The 18,046-nt window shown below is 37.9% G+C and overlaps 1 protein-coding gene across 1 annotated transcript; it reads left to right on the forward strand.

The window, feature by feature from the left end:
* Window positions 1-753: 753 nt before the first annotated feature.
* Window positions 754-17,608, forward strand: ints6 (integrator complex subunit 6). Its single transcript, XM_056755494.1, has 18 exons — window positions 754-1,398; window positions 1,481-1,558; window positions 1,982-2,131; window positions 3,653-3,742; window positions 4,039-4,222; window positions 5,152-5,277; window positions 10,819-10,967; window positions 11,123-11,275; window positions 11,369-11,501; window positions 11,654-11,748; window positions 11,841-11,951; window positions 12,035-12,250; window positions 12,476-12,602; window positions 12,767-12,909; window positions 14,481-14,652; window positions 14,749-15,087; window positions 15,754-15,847; window positions 16,167-17,608. The coding sequence occupies exons 1-18, from the start codon at window positions 1,288-1,290 to the stop codon at window positions 16,258-16,260; spliced, it is 2,565 nt and encodes an 854-aa protein (XP_056611472.1). The 5' UTR covers window positions 754-1,287; the 3' UTR covers window positions 16,261-17,608.
* Window positions 17,609-18,046: the final 438 nt, after the last annotated feature.

The raw sequence follows: 18,046 nt of genomic DNA on the forward strand, positions 1-18,046 counted from the left end.
CATTTGTTGTTTTCAAGTTCTTAAAATGTCTAAACATTCTATATGGTTTATTGAATCTAAACTGCTTCTGTACAATTGCAAGAAGTGCAGGATTTATTTAATTTAAACAGTTTAATTTACTATTTCATAAAAAACATACAAATATTAACTCTGTTTTTATATTAACACTATAGCAATACAAACAAACAAAATAACACTTTTTGTGTTATTTGTTGTATTTGTTGTGTTATTGGAAATTGTTGTATTTATAGTTCAGGCGTATCATGTGCAGACACGCTTTGCGTCGCAGAATGCAGTTTTATACTAAAATTAGTTTAACGTTTATCTTAGTGGGTTTGTTACAGAGTTTATACACATCATATAAAAGTATTCACTAAATGTTTAAAATGGGAGATCTTAATCTATATAAATTACTTGCTGTAAAAAATAACATTTAAGATATTTTGTGTAATTTAGCAATCCATCATTGCATGTTTCAGTAAACTTTTTGTAAGCATTTTTGAGAGTAATTTGAATGACCTTCACTATCGATGCAAATATATGTTTGAAATGAACTGCACATCTAGACTTTTTCACGTGTCAATTGGTGTCAGTATATACTTCTCTGTATTTTCAACCTTTCATGGAAGTTTAGTCTCAAGAACTCTCGAGCTATTTTTTCGGGCCATTCGAATACGATTTAACAACAAGTGAGTCATAAAAAAAAGAAAAAAAGGATAGAGTGAAGCTATGATAACATGTCACTACAATGTAATTCTTGTATGTGTCTTTCCACACCCTTTCCGACACGATCCATCTTATAGGTTTCACATGCGCATGCTCCTCTTTTGTATATGCTAATTGTTGATTTTCAGCTGCCAATCAGATGAGGCGTTTTTGACACTGTACACGGGTAGCGCTTGTGGGGCGGAGCCAAGCGCCGGGCGGAGAATAAAACCACCGCAGCCCGCGAGCAGACCTCACTGTGAGGAGAATCATGGACGGAAACTAAACAGAAAGTTACCATGATAAAAGTTAGGCATTTCTTTCAAATTGCAGAAACAACACCCGTTTCCCTTGTAAAACAACAACCAGTTCCCACGGGGTCTGAGATTTGCTCAAGTTTACAAGGCATCGCTCTTTAAACACTTAGTAGTTACACTCTGACAGAAAGAATGCGCGAGACAGTTAGCATTAGCCGGCTAGCAGCGTGCTGACAGCAGCGACAGGAGGCGAACAAAAGATTTCTCTGCAGTAGTCCGCTTGCACTAACACTCGGTCCATGTAGCAGGGGCGATTATCAACACAATGCCCGTGTTACTTTTTCTCATAGACACGTCCGCCTCCATGAACCAGCGCTCCCATCTGGGCACTAGCTATCTGGACATAGCGAAGGGCGCAGTTGAGACTTTCCTGAAGGTAAATAAACACGCATCAATGCGTTCTTTCACTTTCTTGAAAACTTATTAAACCAAACGTTTCCGTTTACTTTTCCCCACAGCTAAGGAGCAGAGATCCGGCCAGTAGAGGAGACCGATACATGTTAGTGAGTTTCGACGAAGCGCCCGCTGGAATTAAGGTACTGTTTTATTTCCAAAACCGTTTTATTACACTCCAGGTAATTTAATCTCTCGGTTGGTCTTTTTTCTTGAAAACCACGACAGCTAAAATTGTGGTGTGAAAATATTCTGTCCCGTATTTATTTGTGTGTTTAAACATGGCCGACATTTTGTCCAGTGTGGCAGCAGAGAGCTCTTTTCTCTGTGTATGTGTGTGTGTGTACTTGAGTAAAGATATGAGGGGACCAACCTAACATAGTTTTGCCCCTATAGAAAGATGAATAGCCATCTTTAAAACTGCCTGTTCTCTTCGGTACAGCGTCTTCAGCGTGAGACCCTTTAAGCAAAATCCTAGGATCAAAATATCTGTAGTATATAGTAGGTGTTATTATATTTAAAGAGTCAACTCATCATTGAATCTGTCTTGCGTCTTGACATTTCAGGCTGGATGGAAGGACGGTCATGCCACTTTTATGATGGAGCTGAGAAACCTTCAAGCAGTTGGATTAACCACGATTGGCCAATCTTTACGGACCGCTTTTGATTTGCTCAATCTCAATAGATTAGTTTCGGGGATAGACAACTATGGACAGGTATGTTCTGGACCAGAGACTGGTATAAAGTCTGTGGTCTGACCCCCTTGAGCCCACCCCCACATCTCACAGTTATACAAGCACCCTTTAGGCTCACACTGTGCCAACACAATCCCAAAACCCCCTGGTGACACAGTGCTAATTATTAAAAAACACTTAATATGCAAATAAGCGTAAATGCAGAACTAGATTGTTTTGGTGTTTTATAGGACCATCAGTAATTGTATTGAAGTTTTGTGTTTGGTATACAAGGTGCAAACATTAAATGTTTTCTAGATTTTCTTTTTTAAGGAACGCTCCAGTGTTTCAGCATATTGAATTATCAGAAACATAGACTTAAGTGGCAGATCGTGTAGATTTGATGAAAGTTATGGAGACTGTGTTTGACAAAATATTAAAAAGAGGAAGCATTTATTACAATAAAAACCTAGCTTTTTACATTATTGGGTGATTTCCAAGCCGTTGCTAGGTGGATGCAAATGGTTCGCCAGTTGCTTTCTAAGGTGTTCTTGCTGTCTGGCCGTTACATGCCCAGCTCTGAAAGTTTTAATACAAAATATTAAAAATACTGTATGCTCTCTCGTTTGTAAGTAATTTAGGATAAACCTGCTAAAATAATTACATGAAAATGCTCAGTATAAACTATTATTAGTTGTTCCAAGCTGTGCTTAAGTTTGGGAACACAGTTGAATTCATTTTTTAAGAACTTAATTCTAATATCTCTTTAAAGAATCCCAGTTACCAGACATAAAGTTGAAATTTTAGTCCTTTTGTTTGCTGGACCCTTATTTGTTTTGTTAACAATACAGGTTATTTATTAATATGTTTTGGTTATATGGTATGGTTTGCGGGAATTGTATAGTTTGTCTTTGTTTCTTATGTTTATGAGTGAGAATCTGACATGACTTGACCCAAGAAAAAGGTCACTTTCCATTTGGCAGTTTGTGATAAATTTAGACACAGATTTTCACTTCTATAATTACGAATGCTTTGTCATGGATCTTTCTTAAAATAGGGCATGTAATGGTTGCTAAAATAATTTTCTGGTCTCTTAAGTCAGTGGTTCTCAAACTTTTTCATTGTAAGGCCCCCTTTTTGTAGACTGCATTGTTTTGCGACCCCCCCCAAACAAAGATTAAAAATCTTAACTTTTAAAATAAATCAAAAACGTTTTCAGTAATACAATGCTGGAACATCAATTCATTTGGTTGTTGGTGTTATTTTTCTGACGTTTGATTGCATAAAATGATAAAATCTATGACAAATTACTATATTAAAAAAAAAATGCCACAAAATCTGTGTTCCCCTGGATCCATTTTAGGGCCCCCAGTTTGAGAACCACTGCTCCAAGTTGTAGGTTGTCATCCATAAAGCCTGCATGCTGCGGAAGACTCGAGAAATAAACTCCTTTGAATTATTACATCTTAATGTATCTGTGTATGTGATGTATATTACGATGGGGAGGGAAGTCAGGTGTTGCTATGGAAAACATCTATTAATGTGGCGTCTCTTCTTCTGCAGGGTAGAAACCCTTTTTTCTTGGAGCCTGCTATCATTGTGGCCATAACTGATGGCAGCAAGTTAACCAGCAGTTCTGGAGTACAAGACGAGGTGGGTTGTGGCTCATCATGAGCTTCTCCTGAGAGCTTCTTCTTGGAAAAGCTTTCTTCCTGTCGTGTCATCAGTTTCCTATTTTGTCTTGTTTTTCTGCCCAATTTTCTGACATAATGTACTGTTCTTCCTTGCAATGTCTCATTTCTATTCTCGTGACTTTGAGATCTATTGATCTTCAGGGTATAATGAGCAGTAGGACATATCACTGTTTGCTACAAGATTTAGTTTTTGTAGCACTTTGCACTTATGTGTTGAGATGTGCTGTGCATTTATTCATCCTTTCTCTGCTCTAGTTACATTTACCCTTGACAACACCGTTGCCAGGCAGTGAGCTGACCAAAGAGCCATTCCGGTGGGACCAGCGACTCTTCTCTTTAGTTCTCCGCATTCCAGGCCATGCCTCACCTGACCCAGAACCAATGGGTGGAGTTCCACTTGACTCCTCCCCTATTACACCCATGTGTGAAGTCACAGGAGGTATGTGTGTTTATTCATTTTATGTACTTGTGTTGATGGCTTTTACTGCTGCAATTAATGTTTTGAAATTCTGTTTGGAGTGCAGCCCAACTAATCAAATGTTTTTGTCATGTGGTTTGATAGGAAGTCTAATTCAAAACATAAATATGCATTAACCTTAAGAGACCTGAATGGGAAAAGTGGCATTTAATCATAAATTATTTGACATTTTGATCCACCTTTAGAAAAGAGAAGGGATATATTTTTGGTTGCTAAAGATGCTGTGTGCTAAATCATAGCAATGCAAAGCATCAAAGCACAGACTGGCTTTATGTTGCACTTGCTTTTTGTTGCTTATTCATTTTATGACTTCAGAGGTGTGGTATTGTAGTAACTGACCAGAATCCAGTATTTTAGGTGTGGCATGCAGAGACAAATCCGTAAGCATGTTTAAAAGTTTGTAATATAGTCAAAATGAAAAGGGAAGAGTGCATGCAGCTGAAAGTGATTGTTACATATGCTCTGTCAGGTGGTATTTAAGTGATGTGAAATGGTGTTTGAATAGTGAATTGAAGAAGAATTGCAGATTTGTGGTAGGCAGATACTGCTGGACTCAGGTCTTCTGACTAGTGTGTGTGTAAAAGAGACAAACTGAACAAAAACAAAGAGAGGAAGCTAATCTGTGCTCTCATTCTGATCAAATACTAAACACAATAGGGTAGCCACTGTAGTGTGTGTGTGTGTGTGTGTGTGTGTGTACACGTACTCATGTGAATAGTTGTGCCCTGACAATGAGAAAGCACAAACGACCATTTAAACCAGCGGTTGAAATTGAGTTACTGTTTCCTGTCATCTTCATATGCGTATTGCTCTGAATTGAATGTCTGCATATCTCTTGGGCATTTGATAAAATACTCCAACAAATACTTATTTCGACTGTTTCTGTACAGGCCGGTCATACAGTGTGTTTTCCCAGCGAATGCTAAACCAGTGCCTAGAGTCTATAGTGCAGAAGATCCAGAGTGGTGTGGTCATCAATTTTGAGAAGACTGGACCTGACCCCTCACCTACTGAAGGTGAGGACTGCACAATATAACTTGTAGCTATGTATTATTTATTTGTCAAAAAGCGGTTCAGTAAAATGAAACAAATACATAATGACATGTTCTGGCAGGAACTAACTGTATATGTGAACATAAAGTATAAACTGACTTTGTATGGCCCTCTATACAAAGCTCAATCTGATTTAGATGTGGACAGAGTTTATTTAATTTTAGCCTTTGCATTAACCATGAGCTAGATGGGTTAGGGGATAGGTATTTCATAAGCCCTGTGTGGGAGATCATTAGAATATGTACTATATGTGTTATCCAATACACAGATAATGCATACATGTAGTTATTCCGTTGCCTTAGAATTATAAGGCAACATTTGTCTGATATTTTGGTCAAACTCGAGTTATTCACATATTCTTATTCTGTGACAAGCTATTAACATTATGCCATGTTTGTTTTTTTAAATGTTTGCATTTTGGGACTTTTTTTAAAGAAAACAAAAAGGTCTATCTACAAAATCTAATTTAATTGGGTGCTCAGGGGTTTTCCTGGCTCAAAATTAGGCTCAGGTGGTACCAACCTGATCATGTGCATGCACACACTACGTTTTAGTTGAAAATAATCCTTATTTTTATAATGTAGCTGAATAGAAACATAAGCTTTTAATTTATAAGCCTTTTATTTATACATTTTCATTTTTACAACCAACAATATGCAAATTCCAGACCATAGTAGTTTGGCTATTTTCTTATCTACACAGTTCACAACCAACAGCAGAACATTTAAGTGTCCTATTTTTTAATCTGTTTCAGACCTAACAAATTTCCTGCATCTCGTCAGTAACATCATTTATTTATGCCCCGCTTTCCAAATTTGATAGATTAGATTTAATAAGCAACGATATTTATAACAGCCCTTGCTGCTTGCAATCTGCGCATTATTACTGTTTTCAGGGCACACAGTTTTACTCAAACCCTAACTTAATACCAAACGCAACAGCGCAACGTGGAAAAAGACGACATGATGTGAGACTAGGTAAATTTTGCGATTGGAGGCCATTTAGTCTCTTAACTTCTCAATGTGTCATCATATAGCCAAAGCTGTGATTTTACAAGCCATATCTGCGAAGTTGAAAACATAACATGTGATGAAATGTATAGTTTGAAAGCCTTTAAAAATTTATTGAGGTGCAAAACAAACAATACTCACCTAACCAGTCACGACAGAACTGAGGAAAAATCTTTGGAAAACTTCAGTTCTTTTTCTTGAGGCAGCGCATCATTGTACCTAATTGCGATACAGCACTACCATAGTTTGCTTAAGGTCACAAATACAGTTACAAATGCCTATTGAGTGCAATGCTTGTTCATGGCATGAAGACAGTGTTTTCTGCGACACTGTTTTTGATGAGAGGTGCTGAGGTGGCGCAAAACTAGGCGGAGGTGGCCGCCTCAATTCTCTATGCAGGAAAAACCCTGATGCTATAAGGTCCGATCTGCAAGAGCCAATCAGCACTTTGAATGCACACAACAGAACCAATCAGAATCAGCTTTCTATGTCATGTGACCGGACTCCTCAGTGACGGGAATATCTGAAGAAACAGTGCAAAACAAAACGATGTTAAAAAGAAACCTCTGGGTTGACTGTTTTATCAATATTCTTTTCAACGGGAGCAGCTCAAACGACATTTGTTTTTGTTTTCTGTTTAGGTTTTGTTGTAGATTTTCTTTTTAATATATTTATAGACACAAAACTAGCCAGCAGCGCTAGCCTCCTTTCTAATAACCGTGTTTACATAGAATCTCATAATGCAGTTAATGCCAAATAGTCAACAACGTCAAGAGTCTTGATGACAACAATAAATATTACTGTGTTTTTTCAGCCATACTTGTCTAAAAAAGTAAGTTGATCTCTCCCACCTTCTGTGGATAAAACATTAATACATCAATTAGCATGGCCTTTTATGCTTAACTTAAATAAGAAAAAGGTATCCTCAAATATGAAATAAGTGTCTAAAAATCATTGTAAATGTAATTTCTTTTTACACATTATTGTACACTAATTTCATGTTTTAACAAAAGCTATAAGTAAATTGTTTGTGTTTCTTGAAAATGTATTGCTTTAATGAATGTTCTGCAGATAGAACCTTATAAAGTTCTATCTGCGTTTGACTGCGTAAAAGCGCTGTCTACAATATCAAAGTTGCAAGAACTTAAATCCACAGTCACTAATTATATTTAATACTAGTCATATATACATCATTTCATTTAAACAAGGGTTTACATTTTAAATTAGCTCTATGCATTCAATCAATGCTTCATTCGGTTTGAATAATTTTTAAAAATATATGGAGTGTTTCATTTAATGCTGTGTTGCATATAGCGCTTTAATGTTTGTATTCGCTCTGTGTTTTTTGCAAATTGAGAAATACAGCGAGTGAGATCACAGTGCCTTTACAAAACTCTGCATGCGGAGTTTCCTCGTGTGATGCGTGTCATTCATAAAAAATGGCAATACCCAACTTGAACATGATTTGCCTTTATTTCCTTTTAATATCGTTGGGTTATCAGTATATCCCCCATGTGGAACATTGTTCTTTCTTTCTTTGACGCCTCATGCTGCTCATCGTTCGTTTCAGAAACTAAATTTTTACCCTTAGAGAGTTAAAACCGATCATAATATTAAATTGACCAAGCAAACTGAGGTCAGTGCGGTGCAATGCAAGAAACTTCTGACTTTAGCCGGTTTCTTTCTTTTTTGAATATTTTTCGCTTCATCAGCCAAAATATCAGAAACGTTCTATTTTTTTTTTTGTAGCTCAACTTGTGACAAATGAAACATATTATTTGGAATACATTTTAAAACTGCTACATGCCGAAATAATTCGGTTCTTGAATGACTTACAAGGCTCAATGCGAGATGCCACTCGCGCAATTTAAAAGGGTATTCCTAGCGCAGTATTGCGCGTTCAAAATGTTTACGGTTTTGTTTTACTTGGTGATATATTAAATGCAGACTGTATAATGTTCTTATAAAATTTGAACATTGCGTTTGCGCTGTGGTGGAAATTAGATTATCCTTAAATAAAGATACATTTATTATAAAAACATACCCGTAAGTAGGGACGTATTAAACTGTGATTATGGAACTTTTTAAAAACAATCCAACTGTTTGACAGTTTTCTCGTATAAGGACAGAAAAGGTTATTTTTTTTATGATAATAGTGTGTTCTTATAACTATCGGGCATATGCAGTCGCTTAAGACTGGCAGAAAAAAATCTTTATATGAGCCTCTGTGATCATAACACGTTTTTCTAAGGTTTTTGTTCTAATGATTTAATGATGTCCTGCATTTGATTCAATTCTCCGCCTATATTGCGTTTTTATAATAGAAACTTGAATAACTCTTGTTTTAATATTTAATGTGTTGCCTCCTGTCACGTAATAATGAATTTATCGCATTGATTTTCACTGTTTCACAGTACATGTAGTCAAGTACTGAAGGTGCAAACTATCCCTTTGCGCCTCCTGGTGGAAATTTTGCGAACTAGTTTCACATGTAAATGTTTTTTAACTGCTACCCTTCCCCAAGGGTGAAAGACAACATTCTGCTTGACTACCTACTTATGGAAGCATATGTGGTGCAAAATTCAAAATGGCAATGCAATATTCAAAATGGCAATGCAATATTCAAAATGGCAATGTATTTCTGTATTTAAATTTACATTTTCCATTACTCCACATGTGCAAAGTTTGGTGCAGAAGGAAAATGAAAATGAAATTATATTATTTACATTTGCCTTTTTCAACAGCAGTCTTAATGTGTAATGTGCATACTTTTTAACGCTCTTTAAGTTGCAAAATTAAAATGAAAATACATTCCCGGATTGATTATACATATTTAAGATAGTCAAGCAAAACTGTAGCAAAAAGAAAATTCTAATTTCATTTTCCCTTAATGCATTAACATTAACAGGTTGAACATTTGGGATTGCATTTTCATTTACACACAGCGCGTTGAGTGGTGCAAAATTCAATGTGGACTTGAAAATGCATTTCCAGCTGACCACGCCTCCACCCCGGTACAGCGTCATTGCGGAAAGGCGGAGCCAGCATCGCTATTTGCTAGTCAGGTGTGTTGTTTTGAGGTGCGGAAAACACGTTCGACTGCAGAGATAATAAAAGCGTTAAATCGCTCGCACATACACGTTTTCATCATAAACACGTTCAGTATTTGTTGTCTTTGTTTCTGAAGGATTATGTTAAGATATTGACTGTTTTTGTGGTGCAACATTTACTTAACTTCAGGAATCGAGTTATTCAGTGGATCTGTCACAGCCTAAACTGCAGCATCCGGATGAATTAGAAACCAAGGTTAATTTTCATAAGGGCAGATCTCCACTTTGACAATGTTTATGTGTATTTGGGCATAATCTCTCCCCTTACACTTTCTCCAGCACGAAAGAAGCACAGTACAGAGGTGTATTTCACGTGGATGTATCGCGTTTGTGATTGTACTGTACAGTTACTGAACAGTGGTCTCACAAAACGACAATTTCTGAACAATTGTATGAAGATATTGTGACAAAAAAGACATTAATCAAAATACTGAATGTGTTCATGATGAAAACGCGTATGAGAAAGTCAAGTGATTGAGATATTCAACAGGCATGCTCACCGCTTGATAAGGCAGAATATTCTAGCAATGTAGCTACTAGTTCTATCGTCTACAAATACGTACTCATCTTAAAAAAAAACACCCAAGTAATTTTTTTATTTGTGGTCAAATTCGTGTGCATACAATTTAATGTTTTATCAGCTTTGCAGCCACACATCCATGCCTTTAACTAGCGATGCTGGCTCCGCCTTTACGCAATGACGCTGTACCGGGGTGGAGGCGTGGTCAGCTGGAAATGCATTTTCAAGTCCACATTGAATTTTGCACCACTCAACGCGCTGTGTGTAAATGAAAATGCAATCCCAAATGTTCAACATGTTAATGTTAATGCATTAAGGGAAAATGACATTAGAATTTTCTTTTTGCTACAGTTTTGCTTGACTATCTTAAATATGTATAATCAATCCGGTAATGCATTTTCATTTTAATTTTGCAACTTAAAGAGCGTTAAAAAGTATGCACATTACACATTAAGACTGCTGTTGGAAATGGCAAATGTAAATAATATAATTTCATTTTCATTTTCCTTCTGCACCAAACTTTGCACATGTGGAGTAATGGAAAATGTTAATTTAAATACAGAAATACATTGCCATTTTGAATATTGCATTGCCATTTTGAATATTGCATTGCCATTTTGAATATTGCATTGTCATTTTGAATATTGCATTGCAAATTGAATTTTGCACCACATATGCTTCCATACCTACTGTATCATTTTGCTGTAAGAAATGCAAAAACTTTAAAGCTCAATATCTCAAAACTACTCTGACCTTAGATAGAACCTTATAATTCAAATGCGACGATTGTATGATTAGGGTAATTCTACAAAGGCTTAGAAAACCGATATGACTTCAAGTTAAGACATCTTTTTTTCTTTCAAGATGGTCCTGCAGAAATAAAATATGGACCCCAGCCATGGCAAAGTTGTCATAAGCTCATCTATGTCAGACCCAACCCTAAAACTGGAGTTCCTGTGGGTCATTGGCCTCTCCCAGAATCCTTCTGGCCTGACCAGAACTCTCCTACTTTGGTAAGAGAAAACTGTGTCTTGTCCTGTTTGCACTAACATCTGTACATTGTTGCTTTTATTTTTCTATAGACTAGAAGCTTGAAATGTTTTTACCAGTGTCATGTGAGAAATGCAAATACCATCTTGACCGTGTTTGACTGTGTGCCTCCCTGCAGCCTCCACGTGCAGCACACCCGCAGGTCAAGTTCACATGTGTTGATTCAGAGCCCATGGTGGTGGACAAAGTTCCCTTTGACAAGTATGAACTGGAGCCTTCACCGCTCACACAGTACATACTAGAGAGGAAATCACCGCACACCTGCTGGCAGGTAACACTCATATCGAAAGTTCCCTCTGTGTGGAATACGCTTGCATTGCTACTGCTGTGGCTGAAAATTAATTGCTGTAATATTCTTGCTCAGGTTTTCATGTGTAACAGTGCTAAGTATGGGGAACTAGGGCAGCCATTTGGCTATCTGAAGGCCAGCACAGCTCTCACCTGTGTCAACTTGTTTGTTATGCCCTATAACTACCCTGTTGTACTACCTTTGCTTGGTAAGTTCAACTTCAGTTTGAATTTAATGATTAATATACAGAATTGCAACTCAGTTTAAGTACTTTGTTCAGATCCGAACTAGCCACCAGTTTTATTATTTGTATGTCTGATGATATAATTGACCAGTTGGATAAAATTTTTGCATTTCTAGATGATTTAATTACTGTGCATAAGTTCAAGCCTCCAGCAAAATGGCGGCAGTCTTTTGAAAACTATCTCAAGACAATGCCTCCATACTACATCACTGTAAGTAATGGAATTACTTATCATTCATCCACATGTTTATCATATGGTGGGTACTTAAGTTTCCATTTTACTTCTCCTTCCTTTCCTGCCAGGCCCTGCGGAAAGCACTTAGAATGATGGGAGCTCCAAACCTGCTGGCTGACAACATGGAGTATGGCCTCAGCTACAGTGTTGTGTCCTACCTTAAAAAACTCAGTCAGCAGGTATCTACCAACCTTACAGTCTGCGCAAAATATCTTTTGTTAAAAGTGCATCAAGTTGAACTGGATCTGTTTGTGTATTACAGACGAAGGGGGAGGCAGACAGAGTTTGTGCATCAGTGGGGAAAAAGCCGCCACTGGAGGTCGGAATTAAACTTAGATGCAGAAGCGCCGCCCTCTCTCTGGCACATAGGAAGGATTTTACACAGCTGTTGCACAGCATCATGGGAGATGGCCCAGCTCTGCCAGTGGAGGCAAATACAAAGGAGTTTGCTGGGTTTCAGCTAGCTCCTCTGAATAGAGTAAGTCCACGGCATGCAAACAGTATACTCGGTGCTCCTAAATGCATCACACTGAGTGGATGTTTTGTTGTTACTGTATTCGTGACCAGAAAAAATGCAGTGGGCACGTACAAAAGCTCAGTTCGATGAAGTTTGCCATACTAAAATTGTTGCTTCGCTCATGGAAAGTACCATAAAAATATTTCTTATCAATTAACATTCTATCTCTCACTGTCTTTCCAATAGGCATTAAAGCCACAAGGATTACGGAACCCATATGATATTCCAAGAGCTCATCTGCTGGACCAGCTGAGCCGCATGAGGCGTAACCTTCTGCACACCAGTGTCTGCATTCTAAAAGGGCAAGATCAAGGTAACACTCAGAGCTCCATGAATAGATATTGATCTCCGAAAAATTCAATTGTACTTAACCTAGGATTCAAAAGAACTGTCATCAAATTACTTTATGTAAATACTCATTATCACAAGTTTAATTTTAAACTATTGTGCATAATAAATGATCAACTTTGTGTTTAGACCAACTTCACAGTGTGCCCATAGCTCAGATGGGCAACTATCAGGACTACCTGAAGCATTGCCCCTCGCCTCTGAGAGAGGCAGACCCTGATCAACCCAAACGTGTACACACCTTTGGTAACCCATTCAAACTGGACAAAAAGGTATGAGGTTGATACTCTGGTTGCAAATGCTCTAGATTTGGGCTGTTCCATTGGCGGCATGTTTAAATGTAGGAAAGAACTTTGGGTGTCTTATGGGGCAGAAATGTAAAAATTAGTGGTGGGCATAGATTAATTTTTTTAATCTAGATTAATCTAGATTAATTCCAAAATTAATCTAGATTAAAATGGCTCATTTGAATTCTGCCGAAGGCATTCAGAATATGTGTGCTACCCAAATAATGACTAAAAGTAAGTATTTATGAACGGGTTTCTCAAGCCAGGTGGCGGATAAGACCAGGGGCTCATCTCCTGTTTCCAAAATGCATCACAAACTGCTTGAGAAAGCTGTTCTACTATGATAATTGGTGATGAAAATTAAATTATGTTCAATAAGATGAACTTGTGTTTACTTCCGCAATAGCTAAGGGATGATTTGCGTTCAGGTGGTACTTGAGACTGGAAGAGCTCCTACAGTACATTTACATTTAGACATTTAGCAGACGCTTTTATACAAAGCGACTTACAAAGAGTGAGGGAGCAACCAGCGATATGTCATACAGGAGCCATAATACATTAGATCTCAATACAAAGTTACTGGTTTCAACTAAAGCTAGACCACTACCTGTTGAGAGAAAGTGTTTTTTTTAAACAAATTCCGCATTGCACAAGGTGCAAACAACCTTAGTCTTGCAATGTTTCTATTGGGAAGCTTCTTAAAAATTAATATTCCCTGAAGCAAACCCGGCGGCTTCATAGCTGCATCCATGTTAGCACGTCACGTTTGATGCGGTAATTTCACAGTAACGTTACGTTGTGTTCAGACCAAACGCGAATGGCGTGTCAAGCGCGAGTGATTTAAATGTAATGCAAAGAGCCCATAGACCTACTTGCGAATCGCGCGAATGAAGCCCTGGTTATGAGATGATGAGTCGGCTTCCGCGAATGACGCGAATCACGCGAGTTGAAAAATCTCGTTCTCGCCCCGTACAGTGCAGTTAAGCTGGTATACATCCGCGCTAAAATATCAAGGTGAAAGTCATCATAGCTTGCGTAGTATAGACCCAACTCCCAACCCAACTTTGAGAATAGATTAACAGCGACATTTTTTTTATCGCGCGATAAGAGTCTCACTGCGTTAACGCCGTTAACGGCCCACCACTAGTAAAAATACAACATACTGGCTTCCATATTTAGGGCCTATGATTGAATCGCGGAATCCAGGTATGTTTGCTGTATAATGCAGAATGGCACAGAATCTGACAAATGTATTATTTCTTAACCAAAATGTAGGAACGAACTTCAAATTCAAATTGTTGCATTTAAGAAATATTTAAAAAATTACTTTTTAAAAATTAGAACTTTCTTACTTGCATTTAAGTGGAAAAATTTAAACAGAAAAAAGGGAATTTGGGGGAAAAAAATAACGCAAGATATATCCCTCTAGCCCCTCATTTAGGATGTTTTTCATGAACTGGTCCCCAAGACAAACTAATTGAATAGCCCTGCTCTAGATGTTAGATTGGACCAATAAAGAGTTGATTTATAAACTGCTCCTTTTTTCTCTGTGTCAGGCCATGATGGTGGATGAAGCAGATGAATTTGTTACTGGCACACAAGGCAAAGGCAAACGGCCTGGAGAGCCCAGCAGTCCTGCTGGAGGAGGGGCACCCAAACGCAGACGCTGTATGTCCCCTCTCCTTCGGCCGGGTCGGGGATACACGCCACCAAAAACACCACCTAGAGGTACAATTGTCTTACAGGAGGTGCTGGATACATTGTCGCACATACTTCAATAAGTTCCACTACTTAAATGATTATTTGCTGTTTAATCCGTCACAGCTCCAGATAACGATCAAACAGCTGTAGAGAATCACGTCGCCAATGACCCCGAGCCAAATCACAACTCAGACCAGGAGCCGAACCCTGAACCAGAGTCTGAGCCGCTCGAGCAAAGGAACCACTTTCAGCCAGATGAGGTTGAGAGCCAGCAAGAGGATGTGCAGGAGAACGGTCAGTCCAGCGAGGGCGAGATGTCTTTGGGCAGCGAGGGTGAAGAGGACACCCCGCGGCGTTACCCTTCCCCCTGCCAACTGAAGAAGATCAGAAATCAAGAGAGCGAAGAGCTGAACTCTGAACTTCGAGTGCTTATCACCAAGGAGATCAGGAAACCTGGGAGACGTACGTCACGAAGTAACAGCATGCATGTGCACACACTTCATCTCTGCTCCTGTTATTGTGAATCAGGAAGAGAGGGGTGGCAGAATGGGCATAGAGGGTATGGTGATGTCATTTTACCACATGAACATGTCGGGACACACTCCCCTGCAAAATGGCTGTGCAGAATAGGAGAAACAAAGAAACCGGGACTAAAACATGCAATTATTTGCTGAAATTACCAGCAGCTGGCCTTTACGGTGATGCTTACGATTTATAAAGTAATCAGGTGTTCCTGGACACTGAAATGTTGCGCGGAATTGCGTTCACTGTTATTGTAAGCGGCCATTTTGCTGAATTATTTGCCACCCACGGGGGCGAGCTCCGGCGTGCTTACGTGCCGTTCAAGTGGGACTGTGACAAAACGTCCATACCCTGTATGGATGACCACCCACAAACATTTTGTCCTGGGCCTTGTAAAACCTGGCCTGTGAAGACTTGCTAAAAGTGAATTGATTTAATATTATTACAGCTGGTTTCCATTTGTAGGTTTTTTGCTGTATTAAAATGGATATTACAGATTTTCCCCATGGTTTTACGGTTACTGATTGGTTTACTATTAAGGAAAAGAAAGTGGTTGAATTGTTACCACTATAAACATATAATACCTGTTTTCCTTTGTTAATGCAGGTTATGAGAAAATCTTCTACCTCCTCAAGCAAATCCAGGGCAGTTTGGAAACACGGCTGATCTTCCTGCAGAATATAATCAAAGAGGCTGCCAGGTACTTATTTTTTGAGCATAATATTTTGTGGGGTTTAACTAGATTTAGGACTAGTGTTTTCATAAAAACGAAGTTATTCTATAATGCAACACCACATTATTTATTCCCTTTGTGTACCTCTGTTATTCAGCAATCTCATACCCGTTGCATAGACAACGCTGTCTAATTTGAGATCATTTGTGATTTGCATATATTTTTGTCCTGGTATGGTTGTTAAATGTACTCCCTTTTGCAGAAACAGAATTGCAAAAGAATGCATTTATAGATTGTAGTGTTGAATTTGAGTGTGAATTAAGCCGTTTTTTTTTTATATGTGCAGATTCAAGAAGCGGGTCTTGATTGAGCAGCTGGAGAACTTCTTAGAAGAGATTCACTTAAGAGCCAACAGCATAAATCATCTGGATGGATTCTGAGCACTCCATCTGCCCTACTTGAATTACTCGCGCACAGATCTGCACTATTTATGTAACGTTATTTGGGACTTGTGTGTCTTCAGTCTTTCGGTATTGAAGCTGGTTTTATTGAGGAATTCATGCATTATGGCTAAAGCTCAGGGCTGGGTGAAATAGGACATTTTGCTTTAAAAGACACACTCACACCTCTGTTCGTTGTCGTTTTCTCTTCTAATTGTGCCAAAGATGATTGGATAAGTACCATCAGATTCATCACGAGCGAAGTTGCCCATTGCACCCTTTATTATGACTTTTAATACATAGAATTGGTCATTAATATAAATGTGCATTTCTACCTGCTTGGTAGAGAACAATGCCGCCCTGCTTACACTGCATTCAGTCTCAAACCAGACAAATGATTGAAACAGTTCTTGAGCGGAATCTCTCTAATAAAAGGACTAAATCGGCAATAAAAGCAAATTATCAGGCATTTTTAAGTAAAAGGTTTAATATGCTTTGATGGTCTTCAGTTTATTTGGACTTGCACATTTAAAGGAATTGTATTTGAAAGTCATTCATCTCAGGAATGCTGTTATTTCGGGAGATTTATCGGGTGGCAGCAGAGGGACGTTTTGTTTTCATACTACGTTTTCTCCGTTTGAACAATTTGCCACTCACTTAGACATTGGATATTTTTTAAAATCCATCCATCACCGCACATATTGCTTCAGACTTGAAAACAGATTTTCTGAACTGTCCATTGAGCAATTGTTTTTCGTCTCGTGTGTTAACAAAATTAAGAACTTTTCACATATCTGAAATAAGAGGTCCCTGCTGCAAATTGCAAATGACTTCTGAGGTGTCTCTAAAAACTGTTCAGAATTCAGAAAATGAATGTGGTTTTTACTTAAGCTACAATAATAGTAGGAAGGGTATTTCAAATGCATTGATATACAGTATAAAGTGAGATAAATAAAAAGCAACCCTCCCAAATATGGGAATTCTTTTGAACATCCAGCATAGTTTAAAGCCACTTGTTCCTTTACATGGGAGGCAGTTGCTGCTAATGTAATTCTACATTACTGCCAAATATTCAATTCCCCCATAGTACATTTGTGTTTATTTCTGTGTGTCTTCCCCTCCTAACCCTGCACCCTAATGTAGGGACCAAACCTTCTGTTTTATTGAGAGAAGTAAATCAGTGGCTTATTTAAACTATTTTTAATATTCTGTATATATGTACATGGAGACATTGAAAATATTATTTAAGAGAATGTTTTGGTGGAAAGCCTCTTTTTTTTGTATGTATTTGAATAAAATCTATTTTACACTGTGTATAGTCATGTAAATAAAATAAATTTTTCTGTCATCAAGTTCTCAGTGACATTGTCTTTAATCTAATGTTAAAGATGTTGTGTGATTTCAATGCTTTTTTTTCTCCCACAGATAAAATCTGTTTCTGGGGAGAAGAGTAAAAAATATTCATCTGTGTTTTTGTTATTCTTACATTCTGCCTTTTTGGTGATAACTTATTGTTTATTGTGCAGGGATGAGGAGTTTCAAAAGGACAATATTAACAATAATTTTGAAGGCTTCTGGTAAGTCAATACTATTTTACCATTGAATTGAATGGAATTGTTGTAGACGAACCATTACAGGAATAAACATGGAATTCTTATTTAAGAAATTCGATAAAGTAACAAATCGTGGGATATTTTGAATATCTATTTTACTAGGACTTTTGGGGGGCAGTTCCATTCACAAGAGGTAATTCATTAAGTGTAAAAATATGACGGCAGACACTTAG

Source organism: Triplophysa dalaica, chromosome 8 (genome assembly GCF_015846415.1).
Source record: "Triplophysa dalaica isolate WHDGS20190420 chromosome 8, ASM1584641v1, whole genome shotgun sequence".
NCBI classification, from domain to species: Eukaryota; Metazoa; Chordata; class Actinopteri; order Cypriniformes; family Nemacheilidae; genus Triplophysa; species Triplophysa dalaica.

Excerpts from the sequence above, each read along its gene's own strand:
- ints6 (XM_056755494.1), top strand. The coding sequence starts at position 1,288 with ATGCCCGTGTTACTTTTTCTCATAGACACGTCCGCCTCCATGAACCAG. Across the intron at positions 11,502-11,653 it reads TGTTGTACTACCTTTGCTTG|ATGATTTAATTACTGTGCAT; the intron begins GTAAGTTCAACT and ends TTGCATTTCTAG. Across the intron at positions 12,603-12,766 it reads TCTAAAAGGGCAAGATCAAG|ACCAACTTCACAGTGTGCCC; the intron begins GTAACACTCAGA and ends CTTTGTGTTTAG.